This window comes from Arabidopsis lyrata (assembly GCF_000004255.2).
Source record: "Arabidopsis lyrata subsp. lyrata unplaced genomic scaffold ARALYscaffold_3, whole genome shotgun sequence".
NCBI lineage: Eukaryota > Viridiplantae > Streptophyta > Magnoliopsida > Brassicales > Brassicaceae > Arabidopsis > Arabidopsis lyrata.
The window spans coordinates 12,863,911-12,882,451 of record NW_003302553.1 but is presented as its reverse complement, the minus strand read 5'-3'; the positions used below and the strand labels follow the sequence as shown (position 1 = coordinate 12,882,451).

Below are 18,541 nucleotides of genomic sequence, written 5' to 3'. Positions count from 1 at the left end.
CAGTCCCTTTGGTAAGTAAAATAAAGTTTCATGATCCACTCTTCTAGTTCTTGGTGTGTTTACTAAAAAAGTCTGTAGTACTATGATTGATGCATATATGTGACTAGTGACTACTACACTTACAATCACTTGAATTTGTATGTAGATAATGGATAACAACAATGCAGTAGCTATTATTGTTAAATATCTACTTGTTTCACATGATTGGTCTAAAGAAGCAAATCAACTTAAGCAAAAGGTTCAACAAACATTGTTAACACCAAAAACAGAACAAAAAAAACTAAATGGGCATATCTGGTTTCTTGCCAACATCACAAGTGTCCTCTAAGACAGTACCTCCATTGGGGATTTCACCATTGGGTATCTCTGCAGAAGCTGAATCAATGACCTCTTCTTGTTCTTCTTCTACTTCTTCTACCTCTCCTACTTCTCCTACTTCTTCAACTTCTTCTTCAACCTCTTCTACTTCTTCCATTTCTTCTACTTCATCTTCTTCTTCTTCGATGCATTGTGGCGGGTCTAGAAACGAAGCATCCGGGTCTGCATACCAACGTGCACATGGCCACCTAAAAGCAATGACCAAAACCCAAGATAAACAGTATTATCATCCAAAAATACAAACACACAGTCGAAAACTTATGACAAAAACCTCTGTTTTATACACCAATCTGAAAACTTACACGCTTGAACAAATGGTTTCACCATCAATTGTTGTTGTCTCCTCATATTCATCCACTGAAACAAAAACAACAACACCCAAAAAAAGATCAATTTTTTAATGAAATCTTAACCACAAGAACAAGTACAACAATGAGACTAATAACCTTGAGAGAAGTGCTTATCCATGAGATACTTCCTAAAGTCAGCTTCGTATCTTCGATACTTCTCAGCATACTCATCGCTATCCAGATACCTAAGAATGAAATTGGTATTTGTGAACATTCAATTTTAGGTTCTTCAATTGCACCACAAAGAATGGAAATTTTCAAAATTCATGAAAGCAAAATTACTTGTAAAAAGATGGTTCTTCGTCAACCAATTGATCTGTTAAAATTCCGTTGCTATTCACAATATCCATCCTCTGCAATACAATCAGAGTTTTATAGATCGTGTAAATTACTCTGTGAGAGAGCACAGAGAGCGGAGAGAGTACCGTAATTTGTGGCGCCGGAGAGGGAGGAGCGGCGGAAATGAGTTCAGAGATGACTGGAATCTCATGCGGCGGTGGCTGCTCCACCTGCGGAGGCCGAATCGCCGGAGATGTAGCACTCTCGCTAGTCATACGTTTTCAGTTTTTTTTAATGAAATTTATTTTTGAAAACTCAATCTATTGACGGTGACTATGATTGTACACTATCTTTGGTTTTTTTTGTCAACTTTTTATATTAGAATCAATTTATGAAGACTAGGTTTTTGTCTTTTATATACTTCTATATTAAATTCATTTTTGTAATTTGAAATTTATTAATTTAAATATAAAATATTATATATTTTCCCGCATAATTAAGTAATTTTGTGTCAAAAAACATTTCCGCGTAATCGGTTGCTTTTTTTACTTTCGGAATTTGATCAATTTAGTACGATATTTGTTGTGTGTATATGTATATACTAAATTTATATAAGAATAGGTAATTATATGCCTACGCACCGTTAAAAACTAAATTGTTGTATTGTAGTTTAGGTAGTATAGTTAAAAACTGCAAATTAGTTTGTAAGTGACCATTACCTCCACTAGATTGAAAATCCTCTGATACATTAAGATGAGATTATAGTTTGAAAAAATCTTCTAGAAACATCTCTAACCGGGAATATGCAAGAAGGTCACGTATGCGCAAAAAGAAGCAGATCGAAGAGCTGCAACAACAAGTTGAACAGCTCATGATGTTGAATCATCACTTGCATGAGAAAGTCATCAACTTGTTGGAAAGCAACCACCAAATCCTGCACGAGAACTCACAGCTGAAAGAGAAAGCCTCTTCCTTTCACTTGCTCATGGCAGATGTGTTATTACCCATGAGAAATGCATAGAGCAATATCAATGACCGCAATGTGAATTATCTAAGAGGAGAAACATCAAACCGTCCCACCAACAGTCCCTTTGGTAAGTAAAATAAAGTTTCATGATCCACTCTTCTAGTTCTTGGTGTGTTTACTAAAAAAGTCTGTAGTACTATGATTGATGCATATATGTGACTAGTGACTACTACACTAGCAATCACTTGAATTTGTATGTAGATAATGGATAACAACAATGCAGTAGCTATTATTGTTAAATATCTACTTGTTTCACATGATTGGTCTAAAGAAGCAAATCAACTTAAGCAAAAGGTTCAACAAACATTGTTAACACCAAAAACAGAACAAAAAAACTAAATGGGCATATCTGGTTTCTTGCCAACATCACAAGTGTCCTCTAAGACAGTACCTCCATTGGGGATTTCACCATTGGGTATCTCTGCAAAGCTGAATCAATGACCTCTTCTTGTTCTTCTTCTACTTCTTCTACTTCTCCTACTTCAACTTCTTCTTCAACCTCTTCTACTTCTTCCATTTCTTCTACTTCATCTTCTTCTTCTTCGATGCATTGTGGCGGGTCTAGAAACGAAGCATCCGGGTCTGCATACCAACGTGCACAAGGCCACCTAAAAGCAATGACCAAAACCCAAGATAAACAGTATTATCATCCAAAAATACAAACACACAGTCGAAAACTTATGACAAAAACCTCTGTTTTATACACCAATCTGAAAACTTACACGCTTGAACAAATGGTTTCACCATCAATTGTTGTTGTCTCCTCATATTCATCCACTGAAACAAAAACAACAACACCCAAAAAAAGATCAATTTTTTAATGAAATCTTAACCACAAGAACAAGTACAACAATGAGACTAATAACCTTGAGAGAAGTGCTTATCCATGAGATACTTCCTAAAGTCAGCTTCGTATCTTCGATACTTCTCAGCATACTCATCGCTATCCAGATACCTAAGAATGAAATTGGTATTTGTGAACATTCAATTTTAGGTTCTTCAATTGCACCACAAAGAATGGAAATTTTCAAAATTCATGAAAGCAAAATTACTTGTAAAAAGATGGTTCTTCGTCAACCAATTGATCTGTTAAAATTCCGTTGCTATTCACAATATCCATCATCTGCAATACAATCAGAGTTTTATAGATCGTGTAAATTACTCTGTGAGAGAGCACAGAGAGCGGAGAGAGTACCGTAATTTGTGGCGCCGGAGAGGGAGGAGCGGCGGAAATGAGTTCAGAGATGACTGGAATCTCATGCGGCGGTGGCTGCTCCACCTGCGGAGGCCGAATCGCCGGAGATGTAGCACTCTCGCTAGTCATACGTTTTCAAAAACATCTAAATGAGAAAGGTTGTCAACCAAACAAACAAAGTTTAGATGTTTTTGAGAAGAAAAATTACTAAAATGCCTATGTTTTCATCTAATAATATTTTAATCCTTAATCTTAACCATATTAATTTTAATTATTGATCAAATATATATTTCTAACCAAAGAAATTTCAAATTATTATATTTGACATTTATAAATTTTCATTTTCATGAAATTAATTTTTTTTTATAAGAACCAAAGCCTATGTTATGACAATTAAGGATCCAACATCATTACCAAACATAAACTCCAAAAATCTTAATAACAACAATCAGTCTTCTCTACGTTGAACCAGAAGAGATTATTTAATCAAATTGTGTAAACGTCAAATTTACAACTAGACACTAGAGTTCCCAAGAAACATGAAAGACACTAGACACTAGAGTTCACATGACACTATCTTGAATGATAATGCAACATGCACATGATGATAATGTACCATAAACCATGGTGGAGTCAACCAAACTCGAACAGACATTACAAGCAAAGCTGCGTAAGAAATTCAGACTAATTTTAGCTGACTCAAACAAATTATTCAGTAAAAGAAATGAGGGCAAAACAGACTCAAATTTATAGAACAAAAAAGAGAGAAAGATATTCACAAACAGAAGCAAAGCTGTTCCTGGATTTACATGCTTCGTTGCAGACAAATCAAACTCAAAAAAGTCATATAACAGGGGTTTCATTTAAGGAAGGAACTCTCAGATTTCCAGAACACACTTAAAAAGCTAGTGAACAAAGTGGATGATCTTGTGGTTAAAACCTCACTTGAAATCTTGTGGTTAAGGAGATGATCAAGTTCTCATTATCTTAGAGATTTTGAAAATTTTAAGAGATCTCTAGTGAACAACTATGTTTTTTTTTGCAAGTTAAGTTTAAGTTGGTGCATTAGCCGCTTAGAGCTCAAGATTCATGTCTACTTGAAATCCCAGTAATCAGTAAACCAAAGAAAGTAAGTTTCATCTAAAGCTAGTTTGGTGCACTGACACACTTAAAAAGACTAAACACTAACGAAGAAGCCACAGAACTAAACACACAATGGCAGCTTTAAATGGTGAAACAGATCAAACATCAAACAATGGCAGCTTTAGATGGTGAAACAGATCAACTCAATACAAAATCAAACATCAAAAACGATAATAGCCTATAAGCATTAGAAACACGAAATCAAACAAAGCCACAACACTCGTCTCCATTGGTACACATAAACTCAATACAAAATCATGAATTAGAGATATATCATACCTCTCAAACAGTGGTTGCAGCGATTTCAATCCGTAACACCTGAAACCCACTTCGAGATTTCAATGACTAAAGGAGAAATCAAATCCAATAATCAAACCCATGAGTCTTACCTCTCAAACAATGGTCGCAGCTAATTCAATCGTAACACCTAAACCCACGCACGAGAGAGAAGAAGACAGCCGGCGGAGAGATCAAAGAGGAGTGGAGTGGAGTGAGAAGATCAAAGAGGAGTGGATTCCGGCGAGAGATCCGGCGGAGAGATCCAGCTGCGAAGAGATCCAGCTTCGGTGCGAAGGATCTCGTTTCTCTTCTCACGTTGTCGAAGGATGGCTCTCTGAGTCTCTGTCGTGGAATGAATGATGAGAAGTAGGTTTAGGTTTTTTGGTGTAATTTTCCAAATTAGATAGGGGTATTTAGGTCATTTTGTATTTTAGACTGCGATCAGCTCCAGTCAACTGTTCCGATCAGACTCAGTCGGAAAATGATCATTTTTTGGATAAGTTTGATAAAAATCATCCAACTAGTTCAGCTCTGTAAAATTGTTATAAACGAACATTATAACTCATCTCCATTCATATGATCCATCTGAATGGAGAAACGAACAGCACCTTAGTAAATAGGACATGTAAACATGATAATCTAGTAAAATTCATATGGCGTAATGATTTTTTTCCTTCTAATCCAAAAAATGATCATTATGTTTTCCATAAAATCATATTATTGTAAGATCTGTACCACCGCCAATTATGGTACTCTGATCCTATATATGTTAATTGTTGAGCACGAAAAAAAGAGAAATTGGTACATCAAAAAAGCATTCAATACCACAAATGATTTGGTACTCACAAATAAGATCTTTTAGACAATGAAATTGATGACCGATCGAGATCAACATCCGCAACTATCCTCGATATTTCAATATAAATCACTAAATCATATTTCTACATTCACAAAAAACAAACACATCCATCTTTCATATCGAAAACAACTCTACAAAAATCTATCCAAATCAAAACATATCACAATCTGTTTGCTACCCAGCCGTATGTGTATGTATGTGAGTATGCGTGTGTTATGTACAATAAATGGAAGTATGATAGACGAGAGCTGTGAGATGTTGATGGGAGATGGGCCTAGTGGGCCCAATGATCACGTGACAGATGTGATGATGTTATAACGAGCTAGGACCCATGGGCCTTAAGAAGACTTTGCTATCTCAACCGACCACCGACGACTGAACCTTGAGCATTGATGGTGACCTTTCCACTCAACTCACTGACACGCCCCGTCGTTTTAGTAAACACTCTTCATATGTATTAGAGTATAGTATCTCTGCGGAAAAATCATTGCCAGCTACACGAACTATACGCCAACACATCACCACACATGCAGACTATTTTAATGTCTCGCTAACTACACGAACTATTGGTATTACATACGGACATCCCTGAACTATCATCGGTTATGTGTGCAACACCATAACCATCATTTCCAAATAATATAAATGTCTTGTTAACTACACGAATTATTTCTTTTTTTTGTCAACTACACGAAGTATTTTCATCATTTTTTTAAAAAAACTAATAATTTAAATAAAACTATATAATATATCAATGTAAATTATATATGTACATTATAACTATTCTAACTTTAAAATTTTAATGTAATAAAGACTAAACTAGTTCCATAAAAAATATATGTGTTCATTAAAAATTTGTTAATTAACTTAAACCTATAATGAACATGTATAATTTAATTAAGTGACACTTTTAAAAATTTAGTTAAATTAATTTCATATAAAACATATGTGTGCATTAAAAATTAGTTAATTAATTTAACTTAAAATTATAAGGGATACTGCATATGTAGAATTTAAACTTTAAAAGTTATAATGCATATATATAATTAACAATAGTGTATTATTTACTTTTAGTTATTTTTTCATTTTGTAATTTAGTTTTAAAAAAATGATGGAAATATTTCGTGTAGTTAACAATACATTTATATTATCTGGAAATGATGGTTATGGTATATATAATTTACATTGATATATTATATAGTTTTATTTAACTTATAGTGATGTATAATTTAAGGAAAAATCATTGCCAGCTACACGAACTATACGCCAACACATCACCACACATGCAGACTATTTTAATGTTTCGCTAACTACACGAACTATTGGTATTACATACGGACATCCCTGAACTATCATCGGTTATGTGTGCAACACCATAACCATCATTTCCAAATAATATAAATGTCTTGTTAACTACACGAAATATTTCCTTTTCTTGTCAACTACACGAAGTATTTTCATCAATTTTTTTTTAAAACTAATAAGTTAAATAAAACTATATAATATATCAATGTAAATTATAATGCACACATATATCAATGTAAATTATAATTTAATTAAGTGACACTTTTAAAAATTTAGTTAAATTAATTTCATATAAAATATATGTGTGCATTAAAAAATAGTTAATTAATTTAACTTAAAATTATAAGGGATACTGCATATGTAGAATTTAAACTTTAAAAGTTATAATGCATATATATAATGGGAAATTGTTAAAAATACCCCTTTTGGTGTGCCCTTTTTCAAAAATGCCCTTTTAGATGTCCATTTTCAAAAATGCCCCTTTTTAAATCTGAAATTTTTATAAAGTTTTATTAGGTTTATAAGGTACTTATGGATTGTAACTACTACTTGAAGATTCGATCCAAGTATTTATAAGGTTTTATAAGGTGTTTTTAAAGGTTTTACAAGTTATTTTAAAGGATTTTTATGGTTTTTCAAAGGTTTTACAAGATATTTTAAAGGTTTTTAAAGGTATTTAAAATGCATTTATAAGGTATTTATAAAGTATTTATAAGATTTTAGATACATAGAAATGTAGTTTGTGTATGTTTTAATAATATTACATACATATTTAGGTAAATCTTATATTTTTAAGAGCATTTTTTATAAGGTTTTTAAAAATGGGTATTTTTGAAAAGTGGCATTGAAAAAGTGGTATTTTTGCAAAAGCCCTATATATAATTAACAATAGTGTATTATTTACTTTTAGTTATTTTTTCATTTTGTAATTTAGTTTTTAAAAAATGATGGAAATATTTCGTGTAGTTAACAATACATTTATATTATCTAGAAATGATGGTTATGGTATATAATTTACATTGATATATTATTTAGTTTTATTTAATTTATAGTGATGTATAATTTAACTAAGTGACTATTTTAAATTTTTAACAATTTAATATAATAAATATTAAATTAGTTAAATTAATTTAACTTAAAAGTATAATGCATTAAAAGTTATAATATATATATATATATATAATTTATAATAGTGTAATATTTACTTTTTAGTTATTTTTTTATTTTTTAATTACTTTTTTAAAAAAAAATTGATGGAAAATATTTCGTGTAGTTGACAAAAAAAAGAAATACTTCGTGTAGTTAATAAGACATTTATATTATCTGAAAATGATGGTTATGGTGTTGCACACATAACCGATGATAGTTCGGGGATGTCCGTATGTAATACCAATAGTTCGTGTAGTTAGCGAGACATTAAAATAGTCTGCATGTGTGGTGATGTGTTGGCGTATAGTTCGTGTAGCTAGCAATGATTTTTCCATAATTTAACTAAGTGACTATTTTAAATTTTTAACAATTTAATATAATAAATATTAAATTAGTTAAATTAATTTAACTTAAAAGTATAATGCATTAAAAGTTCTAATATATATATATATATATATATAATTTATAATAGTGTAATATTTACTTTTTAGTTATTTTTTATTTTTTAATTACTTTTAAAAAAAAAAAATTTGATGGAAAATACTTTGTGTAGTTGACAAAAAAAAGAAATACTTCGTGTAGTTAACAAGACATTTATATTATCTGAAAATGATGGTTATGGTGTTGCACACATAACCGATGATAGTTCGGGGATGTCCGTATGTAATACCAATAGTTCGTGTAGTTAGCGAGACATTAAAATAGTGTGCATGTGTGGTGATGTGTTGGCATATAATTCGTGTAGGTGGCAATGATTTTTCCTATCTGCCCATAAATAGTATGTTATTAATCTTACTATTTTTATATATTCTTTAGATTTTCCCTTTTTAATTTTCTTATAAACAATTACACATAAAATTTCTAGATGCTCGTATTACATTTTGTAATTTATTGTATATATGTATAGGATTTAAAAGCAGGTCTATATCTATATATACATGAAGGTATGGTCCGTATGGATTGTGAAATTACTAGCTCCTACCGAAGGACACCTGTGTGTACCAATAGTATGCAGTATGCACCTATGTGACTATGTCCAAGTGGGGTCAACTTTTTATATTTTTTCCTTTTCATTTCTAAATGATGAAAATTAATGTTTTAATTAACCGAAATATTTGCAAAAACGAATGATTTTTTTTATGGCAAGTGCTTTTTTAATAACATAAATTTAATTCTTTTTTAGTTACAAATATATGTCATTTTATTATTTGATAGCTTTTTATTTAAATTTTACATGCTATCATCTAATTGTTGCAAAAATAAAAGGGTTTTCTAATTTATCAACAGTTTTGCCATAATAGTTTGTTTGCTCATATTTGTTCCCATATAATTATTTATCCAAATAATATTATTCGCCTGTGAACTTCCGAACCTTTAAATTCTAAAAATCGATCGAAGTGTATGTAAATAATTAATTTAATTAGATTCGTCAAACATTCGACATTAGAAAATGTCAAATACCTTAGATGCGTGTGGGTGCAGTCGTGCAGACGTGCAGTGTGGTGCGCACTGTGCACATGCATATTGAGGCATTCGTATAGTGAATGTTATTGACGTCCACGAATTGTTGAATATCGGAAACTAGCATGAAAATAATGAATTATATAATACTCCTAAATCCTAATGTTTTGTGATAATTATAGCCACGTCGTATTAAAGCGCATGTGTAATGAACAAGGTTCTTGCATGAACAGTTGAACACTTTAGAAGGATATTGAAATTGAATACACAAGACGTTAATATATTTTACGTCAATCCCGATCACTACTGCATTTTTCGAAATAAAATCAATGTGTTCACTCGCAGATATTAGACGATGTTGAAATTAATATGATTAGTAAACACATCTACGATAAGCATTTTAGTGAAATTAATTAATTGTCTTAGTTCTTTTTTTCCCTGTATATGAACATGTTTCTATATATAACCATCTGGTTGACCAGTTGCTCAAACCAGATACGAGGAGTTTACATATAAAAAATCTCTAGAATGACCTCTAATAATTCGAGTCAAACAACATCGGCTTATGAAAATATTAAAATGTTAAATTTTGCATCATCAAAACATTTTTTGTTGTTACCATCAATATAATGATTACAACAATATGTGGTTTTATTATTGTCAATAGTATAAGTTTAAAGTTTTTAGAGTTTAAGGTCTGGGCAACTACAGCGGTATATTATATAAATTAAACTCTTATGATTTCTAGTCATGAAATCTAATTCCCATGATCTTCTAGATTCAATTTAATTCAACCACAAACACTTTCTTGTATAAGAAGAAAGACTAACCTTGATCCATTGCTTGATTAGGCTTGTAATGGAATCAATTCACCAAGTGATTTTCTCCTCCCTTTGACCTCTTAATACTTAATGATTCCTTTTGATGGAGAAGGAATCAAATCCTCCTCTCTCTCTATTCCGTACGGTCACGTTTTATTTCTTACGTTAATAAAACATGTGGTTACTTCCATTTTATAATTATGATGAACCATCACAATTACTTATACGTAACCACCTTTTAGTAACCACCACTTAATGTTAAATATATAGTATGATCCATATGTAGTTAATTATATATTAACTACTAATTTAATACATATAACATTAGAGAGATATTTATACAATATATATTCAGGTAAGGGAGGAGGGTTATCAATACACCCAAATTCTAATTCTTTAATCGAAACCGATCCATCACGGTGTCGTCTTTAATATTAGAATTCTTAACTTTAATATAAACTTGAACTTTATAATTAAACCGAAAGACACATAGGCCACATAGAATAAAATATTCTTACATTCTCCCACTTGGCCTTTGTGTCAAATTAATGGTTTAATAACTTTAATGCGCGCTTTAACATCAAGTTCATTAGACCTTTAATTACTTAAATAAAAAATTAAAATTGATTGAATCATGGCGGTTACACATCATTGAACGACATGCTCCCTTCCATGTATCACAAACCAATTCTAGCTTTATAATTTCCTTTCAATGAGAGAAACCTTAATTCTCAAAATAACTATATGTTATCCATAAACCCTAAGTGTATACATATACTTTAATGATAACATAATAAATCCAGAAACGTTACTTTAAGTGAATTCATAGTATCATACATAAAACGAGCATACTATAATCAAAATAGCAAGGCTTTGTCTATAATCCCCATACGCTCTACATGGCCAATGAACGCCTTGGGTGGTAGACCTTTAGTTAACGGATCCGCAACCATCATGTCCGTCCTAATATGCTCAAATGAAACTCTACGTTTCTGCACTTCTTCTTTCACGGACAAGTACTTTAACTCCATGTGTTTAGCACCCTTCGAGTACTTATCATTCTTAGAGAAGAATACAGCTGCAGAATTATCACAATAAATTCTCAGCGGCTTCTCTATGGAGTCGACAATCCGAAGCCCTGAGATAAAGTTCTGCAACCACAATGCATGAATTGTGGCCTCAAAGCATGCCACAAATTCGGCCTCCATAGTGGAAGTAGCAATGACAGACTGCTTTCCACTTTTCCATGATATTGCTCCCCCAGCTAATAGGAACAAGTAGCCAAACGTCGATTTTCTGCTATCGACGCATCCAGCATAGTCTGAATCTGAATATCCAATAACCTCAAGGTTATCGGATCTCCAGCATAGTCTGAATCTGAATATCCAATAACCTCAAGGTTATCGGATCTCCTGTATCGGACATCAAACTCTTACGTTTCTTCATCCTCCACGTGTCCTCTTATCCTATCAACCGCCCAGATTCTTCCCAATACAACCAAAATCTTGGCCCACTATTATTAGGGTTAAATTTGTTATATGCGTTTTCAAATCCGTTTTTCAAAATTTGTTATATGTGTTAATTAAAGATTAGACTTTCATGAATTAGTTATAAGAAACTCAACGGAAGATAATCTATTTGGGGAAGAAAACAAGATTTGAACGAAAAACTTTGACGAATGACTGTTATACCACTATGACAATTGTTAAAATCACTATTTTTTTTATTTTATTTTTTTTGAATGTAAAAATCACTATTTAACATTGAAATATTTGTATATTTAAAAGTGATATAACTAATATAATAATTATTCAAAGATGAATGTAATTATGTGGCAAGTGGGCAACTATATTTCACTGTTCAAACCTTAAACATACAACAAATGTTAGACGATACTCCTTGGACGTTGTTTTCTCTTGTAGATGAAGCAACGGATTTTAGCTTTTGACAATGCCTCCATTATATTTCCAATACAAAAAGTTTGTGAAAACAATGCAAGTGATTTCATTAAAGCTCCTAACTTCAAATTCCAAAAGAAGCTTCTCGCGAAAGTACCTAGGACAAGAGCCAAATTCAGATGTTAGGATAAATCAATGTGCAAGATATGAGTATATCGATAAAGTACAACGCATCCTCTCTGCTACAGAGTTTCAGAGAATCAGAGAATTGAAGATTTCTCCAAGCTGCGTGATATAGATTCAGAAGACATCAGAAACAAGTTGGCTGTGGATATCTTCAATGAGTGTGTTAAGATTTCTTAGGACTATGTTTCTTTATTGGATGTATGATGCTTGTGAAACCGTTTTAGACTGTTTTGGTACTTCTATGATAGTTCTGAACTATAAAAGTATCATCTGTTTCTATTTATATTTTTTTGAGATATTCAATGTATGGTTTTGTTAGATACTATATGTTTCCTATAGCTTATCCACTCAGTTGTATGCTCTCAGCATATCCTTTGCATCTTAAGTGTGCAATTTGTGAAAGATTTGAGGCAAACTATGCAAAAGTAAACAATTTTTTGAAATTTAGGAAGGGTTTCCAAATATTCAGGAAGTATATATACAAATTCAGGAAGGCCTTCCTAAAAAAAAAAACAGTAATAGTTATTTCCACCAGGATTCAAAACCGGGACCTATTGTTTTTGTAATAGAACATGTAACCAGTGAGCCAAACGTCTAATTGTAAGATCTTGTACAAACGAACGTATATATATTTATGAAACACGAAACACATCATGACTTAAAAAGAGATTTTATAGATCATTGACCCTAAAAAAATGTGTAATTTGTGATTAATATGAGGCAAACTATGCGAAAGTAAACAATTTTTGAAATTCAGGAAGGGTTCCCAAAAATTCAGGAAGGATATATACATATTCAGGAAGGCCTTCCCTAAAAAAAAAAACTGTAATAGTTACTTCTACCAGGATTCGAAACCGGGACCTATTGTTTTTGTAATAGAACATGTAACTAGTGAGCCAAGCTTCTAATTATACGATCTTGTACAAACGAACGTATATATTTCTATGAAACATGAAACACATCATGACATAAAAAGAGATTTTATAACTTCGTAGTAGCTTGCCTTCCTAAAGTTGGGACATAGATGAGTTTGTGATACATTACCCCTCACTAATGGAGTAATATGTGATACATTTGACAAAACATAAATAAAGAGATTCAAAAATACATTTTTAAAAATTTAGGAAGGATTTCATAATGTTTAGGAAGCCGTCATTGAAGTTTATGAAGGTCTACCTAAATTTCTGAAAACAACCTCTATGTGGCCAACTTTGGATTTGTAATTTGTATGTACATTACGCTTCACTGATGGAGTAATCTTTGATACATTACAAAACATAAATAAAGAGATTCAAAAACACATTTTAAAAATTTAGGAAGGATTTCATAATGTTTAGGAAGACGTCCCTAAAGTTTAGGAAGGTCTACCTAAATTTCTGAAACCAACATCTAAGTAGCCAACTTTGGATTTGTAATTTGCGTGTCGATGAAAAATTGTAGCAAACTCTTGACGAAGCATTAGCTGCAGACTCTACCTGTGGAAAACCTGCAAACTACAAGCCGAAGGAGCCGACAATCGAAATCTATGACGACGACGAACTTATCTTACTCTTAACAAATATTTTCCTCATCTTCCTCTACTCAACAATCTCTTTAATCTTCCTCTACTCATCTTCCTCTACTCAACAATTGTTCACTTAACGAGCAGCACACATGAGATTCTCTATGGTAGATTCCAATCATGATTTCACAGAGCTAACTCATTTTCCAGAAATATAAAAAGACAAGTTAGAGAACGAACCAGTTCCTGCAGCAGTGATGGCCCAGAGATCGGGAAGGCCAGAGATCAGGAAGGCTAGAGATCGTTGGGTGCGACGGAGAGAGGTCTCTTTCTCAAATTAGGTCGACTGGGTTGAGCCGAGGAATCGTGGAGGCAGTGGTTCGTTATACCGCAGGAGATCGAATTTTCCGACGATCGGAGGCAACTATAGAGAATCGGAGGCAAACGAGAATCGTGGAGGCAGTAGCTCGAGATTAGGTTTTCTGTATTTTCTATTTTTCAATTAATGGTTAATTAAAAAGTATTGGGTGCTATTTCTGGAAATTATGAAAGATGGGGCTATTTTTGAAAAAAAAACTTTTTTGGAGCCATTTGTGTAAATTGCCCATTTAAAAATCCTAATGGCATCATATGTAGTAATATTTTACCTTTTATAAGGTTATTTAATTTTCAGTGATTCCCAATTAATAGTATAAACTAGATCATCACTCGTACTAAAGTACGGGTTGAATTTTATTTATTACAAAATTTATATAATATATATATTAGAACTAAGTTTTAATATATTATAATAGTAAGTGAAAAAATATTAATTTTTTTGTCAGTCCCTATATACAATATTAGAATAAATATAGAATTTTTTCTATAATACTCAATTATGGATAATTTTTTTTTTAAGATATGAAAACGGAAAATAATTTTATTTTTTAAAAAGTAATATTTTTGAACAATGAGTTAATTTATGTTAACAACCACAAAATAGGATTGCATATATTTCAGTTAGATCAAAAATTAAAATATCATAAATAAATCGCATATAAAACATAGATTATTTTGAATTAATTAAGAAAATTAGGTATTATTTTGAATTAATTTAGAAAATTCTTTTTCAATTCATAATTCTTTGGTTGTTGAAATAGAGATTTGTTTGAGCTAATCTAATTACAGAATTTGTTTGAGATTTATAATTACGGAATTTACCAATTATTCGCATAATCGAATATGTTATAAACATATATTTAGTATATAATAATACCAAAATCAACATGTGCGTGGAGTCTATATTTTTATTTTAGAATCTCAATATTTCATTTTAAAATATTCTGTGCACAATCTATTATGGGAGACTCACAAAAATGCCCCTTTTTCAATACCCTTTTTCAAAAATGCCCCCTCCCTAATAGCTTCTCTGAAATTGACTATTTTACCCTTAATGAGGCTTTGACCTAAAAGACAAAATTGTTCCCCAGACAAGCACGAACCAAAAATCTCGACGGCTCTCATCACCTTCACCGCCGATGAACAAAAGGTCAATCTCCTGTCATCTTCACCGTCGTCGGACGATGCCATGTGCTTGATATTCACGCCGTCTCCTATCACCACACCACCGACGAGACCAAAACCTCATCTTCAATTTGACGAGAATCTTCATCTTTGCCGACCAGAGCTTCGCCGGGAGTTAAATCGGCGAGGATATCCTTCATCTATCGTCGTCGTCGTAGTCGATTTGGTCATCGATTTGTGTCCGCAGTCCAAGATCCGAGTCTGCCTCAATCTGTCATTACCTCTTTCACATATCCGAATTGAGTTAGTCCATCAATTGATTTTTAAGAGATTCGCTTATGTGTTTATCTATTTTCTCGATTTGGTGGAGAATAGGATTAAGAATTGGTCTAACTGTGTAATCTCCTCGATCTGGTTTCTCAACTTTCTGTAATCACACAAAAATCCTCTTTAATCTCTTCTTCTTCGGTTTAAGTTTTATTTCACAGTTTCAGTTTTGTCAGTTGTGATTTCAAAATCGATTGTTGTTTTTGCTGCAGAGTGATGAATCATGGGATTAGATTATTGTTTATGTGCAGTGGATTACATTTTTTGTTTCCCGGAGAAGAAAGGCTTCTTGCATAATGGCCTAATGGGTACCTGTGTAAAATTTTAAGACTGGAGAAGATCTTAAGACTTGATGTTATATTGATTAGTTTGAGTTTTATGTGGTTTTGGTGTTTCTGATTTGTGTTCTTAAGAACTTTAGAATAACGATTGTGATTTGTGTTGTGGATGTGATCTAAAATATATTGTAAACTCTTTTAAATCCACGTTGTATAACCTTTAAAATACTTTGTAAAGTATTTAAAATACATGTTGTTAAACCTTTAAAATACCTTGTAAAACCTTTAAAATTCACGTAACCTTTAAAATACTTTGTAAAACCTTTTAAAACCTTTAAAATACCTTGTAAAACCTTTAAAATATATGTTGTCGAACCTTTAAAATACATGTTGTAAACCATTTTAAAATACCTTGTAAACCTTTCAAATACCTTTAAAATATCTTGTAAAATCTTTAAATTTTAAAACCCTTATAAAACCTTTATAAAATATTTTCAAAGTTTTATAACTCATCTTATACCGTATAAATACTTTGTAAAATCATTAAAACACCTTGTAAAATCTTTAAAATATCTAGTAAAACCTTTTAAAACACATTGTAAAACCTTTAAAATACATTGTAAAACCTTTTAAAACACATTGTAAAACCTTTAAAATACATTGTAAAACCTTTAAAATACATTGTAAAACCTTTAAAACACATTGTAAAACCTTTAAAATACATTGTAAAACCTTTAAAATACATCGTAAAACCTTTAAAATACATTGTAAAATTAACTTCACTATTTCATCAAATCACATGTATTGAGCCACATTGAGTCACTTGTATAATAATAGCAATCACTTTAACAATTAAAGCACTAAATATAACAATCAATAGTGTTACATGGAATTTTCTTAAGTTACAAACTTACAAAAGACACATAAAAGTTGAGTAAAAACTTTTTGGTACATAACAACATGTAACGAAATCATCATCAAATTTTCTTCTTTTCCAACTAATGGAATCGTATCAGAAGACGAGTTAGGAGAGTTTGGACATGTTTGATTCATCTTGTCAAGCTTCTTAGCAATGCCCAAAACTGCAGCGACTTTACGTGATTGACTACATCGAGGATGCTGGTCTTGAGGTGTTTTGCTTCAACCTGCAAGGACCTATGCTAGCTGAGAGTCTGTGCCATTTGTCATGGAACCAAACGTTTGAAGTGGAATAAATCAGAGATGATATACACAAAGTTGAAGCACTAAAATCATTAACAGTAAAAACAAACCTTTAAAAAAACATGTAAACCTTTAAAACACATTATAAAATCCAGAAGTTGAATAAATCAGAGATGATATACACAAAGTTGAAGCACTAAAATCATTAACAGTCAAAAACAAACCTTTAAAAAGCATGTAATAAAACCTTTAAAATACGTTGTAAAATCCAATGAGTCATTGTTAGACATCTGCGTAAAAACCAAGCATTAAAAGTATAAAACCATATCCAGTAAAAACAAAAGCAAAATTTTTTAAGAGAAACAAACCTTTAAAGACCATATAAGACCTTTAAAATCAAAAAAGCTTCTAAAAGAAAAACCTTTCACAGAATCACAGAATCTAACCTGTAAAAGACAAACCTTTCAAAACAGAACCACATAACCACATAATCTAACCTCTAAAGACAAACCTTACAAAGAATCTAACATGGAATCGATGTGGGACTCGAAAACTGAACGAAAAGGGGACATAAGAGGAATCTAACCTGGAATCGATGTGGGACTCGAAAACAGAAGGAAAAGCAAAATCGGAACAGAGAGAAGAGATCTGAAATGAGAGCGAGATCGAGATCTGTAATCGGAATCGAGATTTGAAATCGGAATCGAGATTTGAAATCGGAATACTCGCCGATCAACGTGAGAGAGCGAGAGAGAGAGAAGAGATGAGGGAACCGATAGTTCTTAGGTTATGAAAGGAATGGTAATTTAGTCATATTAGAAATAATTAAGGGGCATTTTTAAAAATGGTAAGCAAAAAAGGGCAGTTTTAAAAAAGGGTATAAAAAAGATGGCATTCTTAACAATTTCTCATCTATTATTCGTTAATTCTAAAATTGCTTGCGGAATCAAATTTTCAAATATTTAGAGGTGTCAAACCATATTTAAATGTTCTACACTATTTTTAAATATTCCAAATTAAAATCTTTATAAAAATTTTGTAGTTTATAAAATTATGAATTTCAAAAAATAAATTATATGAAATTAAATATAACTATTCAAATAGTTATAAGGATCAAAACTCATTTCATCATATAATATATTATATTTAACCCGCTACCTATTATAAATATTTTTAAAAATAATCAAATTAGAGTATTTATAATTTTTAACTTTTTGAACTATTAAGTATTGATGATATTCTCTAAAAATATCAAGTAAAACTTATTTTAAATGTTGCTAATTAAAATATTTAAATTTTTATTTTAGTATATAAAATTATACATTTCAAAAAAATTAATGTATGAAATCGAATATAAATATTCAAATTCTGACCCGTTGCTCAGTCGGAATTTTTGTTGACTTTATTTTTGTGTAAAAAAAATATATTACTCAAGTCTGAA

General features: G+C 31.4%; 2 protein-coding genes and 1 long non-coding RNA gene across 3 annotated transcripts; all 3 read right to left on the bottom strand.

Moving 5' to 3' along the window:
* Positions 1–148: 148 nt before the first annotated feature.
* On the bottom strand, positions 149–1,379 carry LOC9319674. Its single transcript, XM_002883561.2, has 5 exons — positions 1,154–1,379; positions 1,011–1,081; positions 825–913; positions 681–735; positions 149–566 (listed from the first exon to the last, which is right to left on the bottom strand). Exons 1-5 carry the CDS (start codon positions 1,280–1,282, stop codon positions 281–283), a joined length of 630 nt encoding a protein of 209 aa, XP_002883607.1. The 5' UTR covers positions 1,283–1,379; the 3' UTR covers positions 149–280.
* Positions 1,380–2,188: 809 nt separating this feature from the next.
* Positions 2,189–5,092, bottom strand: LOC9321777 (pescadillo homolog). Its single transcript, XM_021032964.1, is given in 8 exon segments — positions 2,189–2,461; positions 2,464–2,642; positions 2,757–2,811; positions 2,901–2,989; positions 3,087–3,157; positions 3,230–3,374; positions 4,652–4,690; positions 4,762–5,092. Coding segments are annotated over 6 exon segments (615 nt in total). The 5' UTR covers positions 3,359–3,374; positions 4,652–4,690; positions 4,762–5,092; the 3' UTR covers positions 2,189–2,369.
* Positions 5,093–16,765: 11,673 nt separating this feature from the next.
* Positions 16,766–17,869, bottom strand: LOC110230534. Its single transcript, XR_002333653.1, has 2 exons — positions 17,687–17,869; positions 16,766–17,084 (listed from the first exon to the last, which is right to left on the bottom strand). It is a non-coding gene; the product is annotated as an uncharacterized LOC110230534 (long non-coding RNA).
* Between the last annotated feature and the right edge of the window lie 672 nt (positions 17,870–18,541).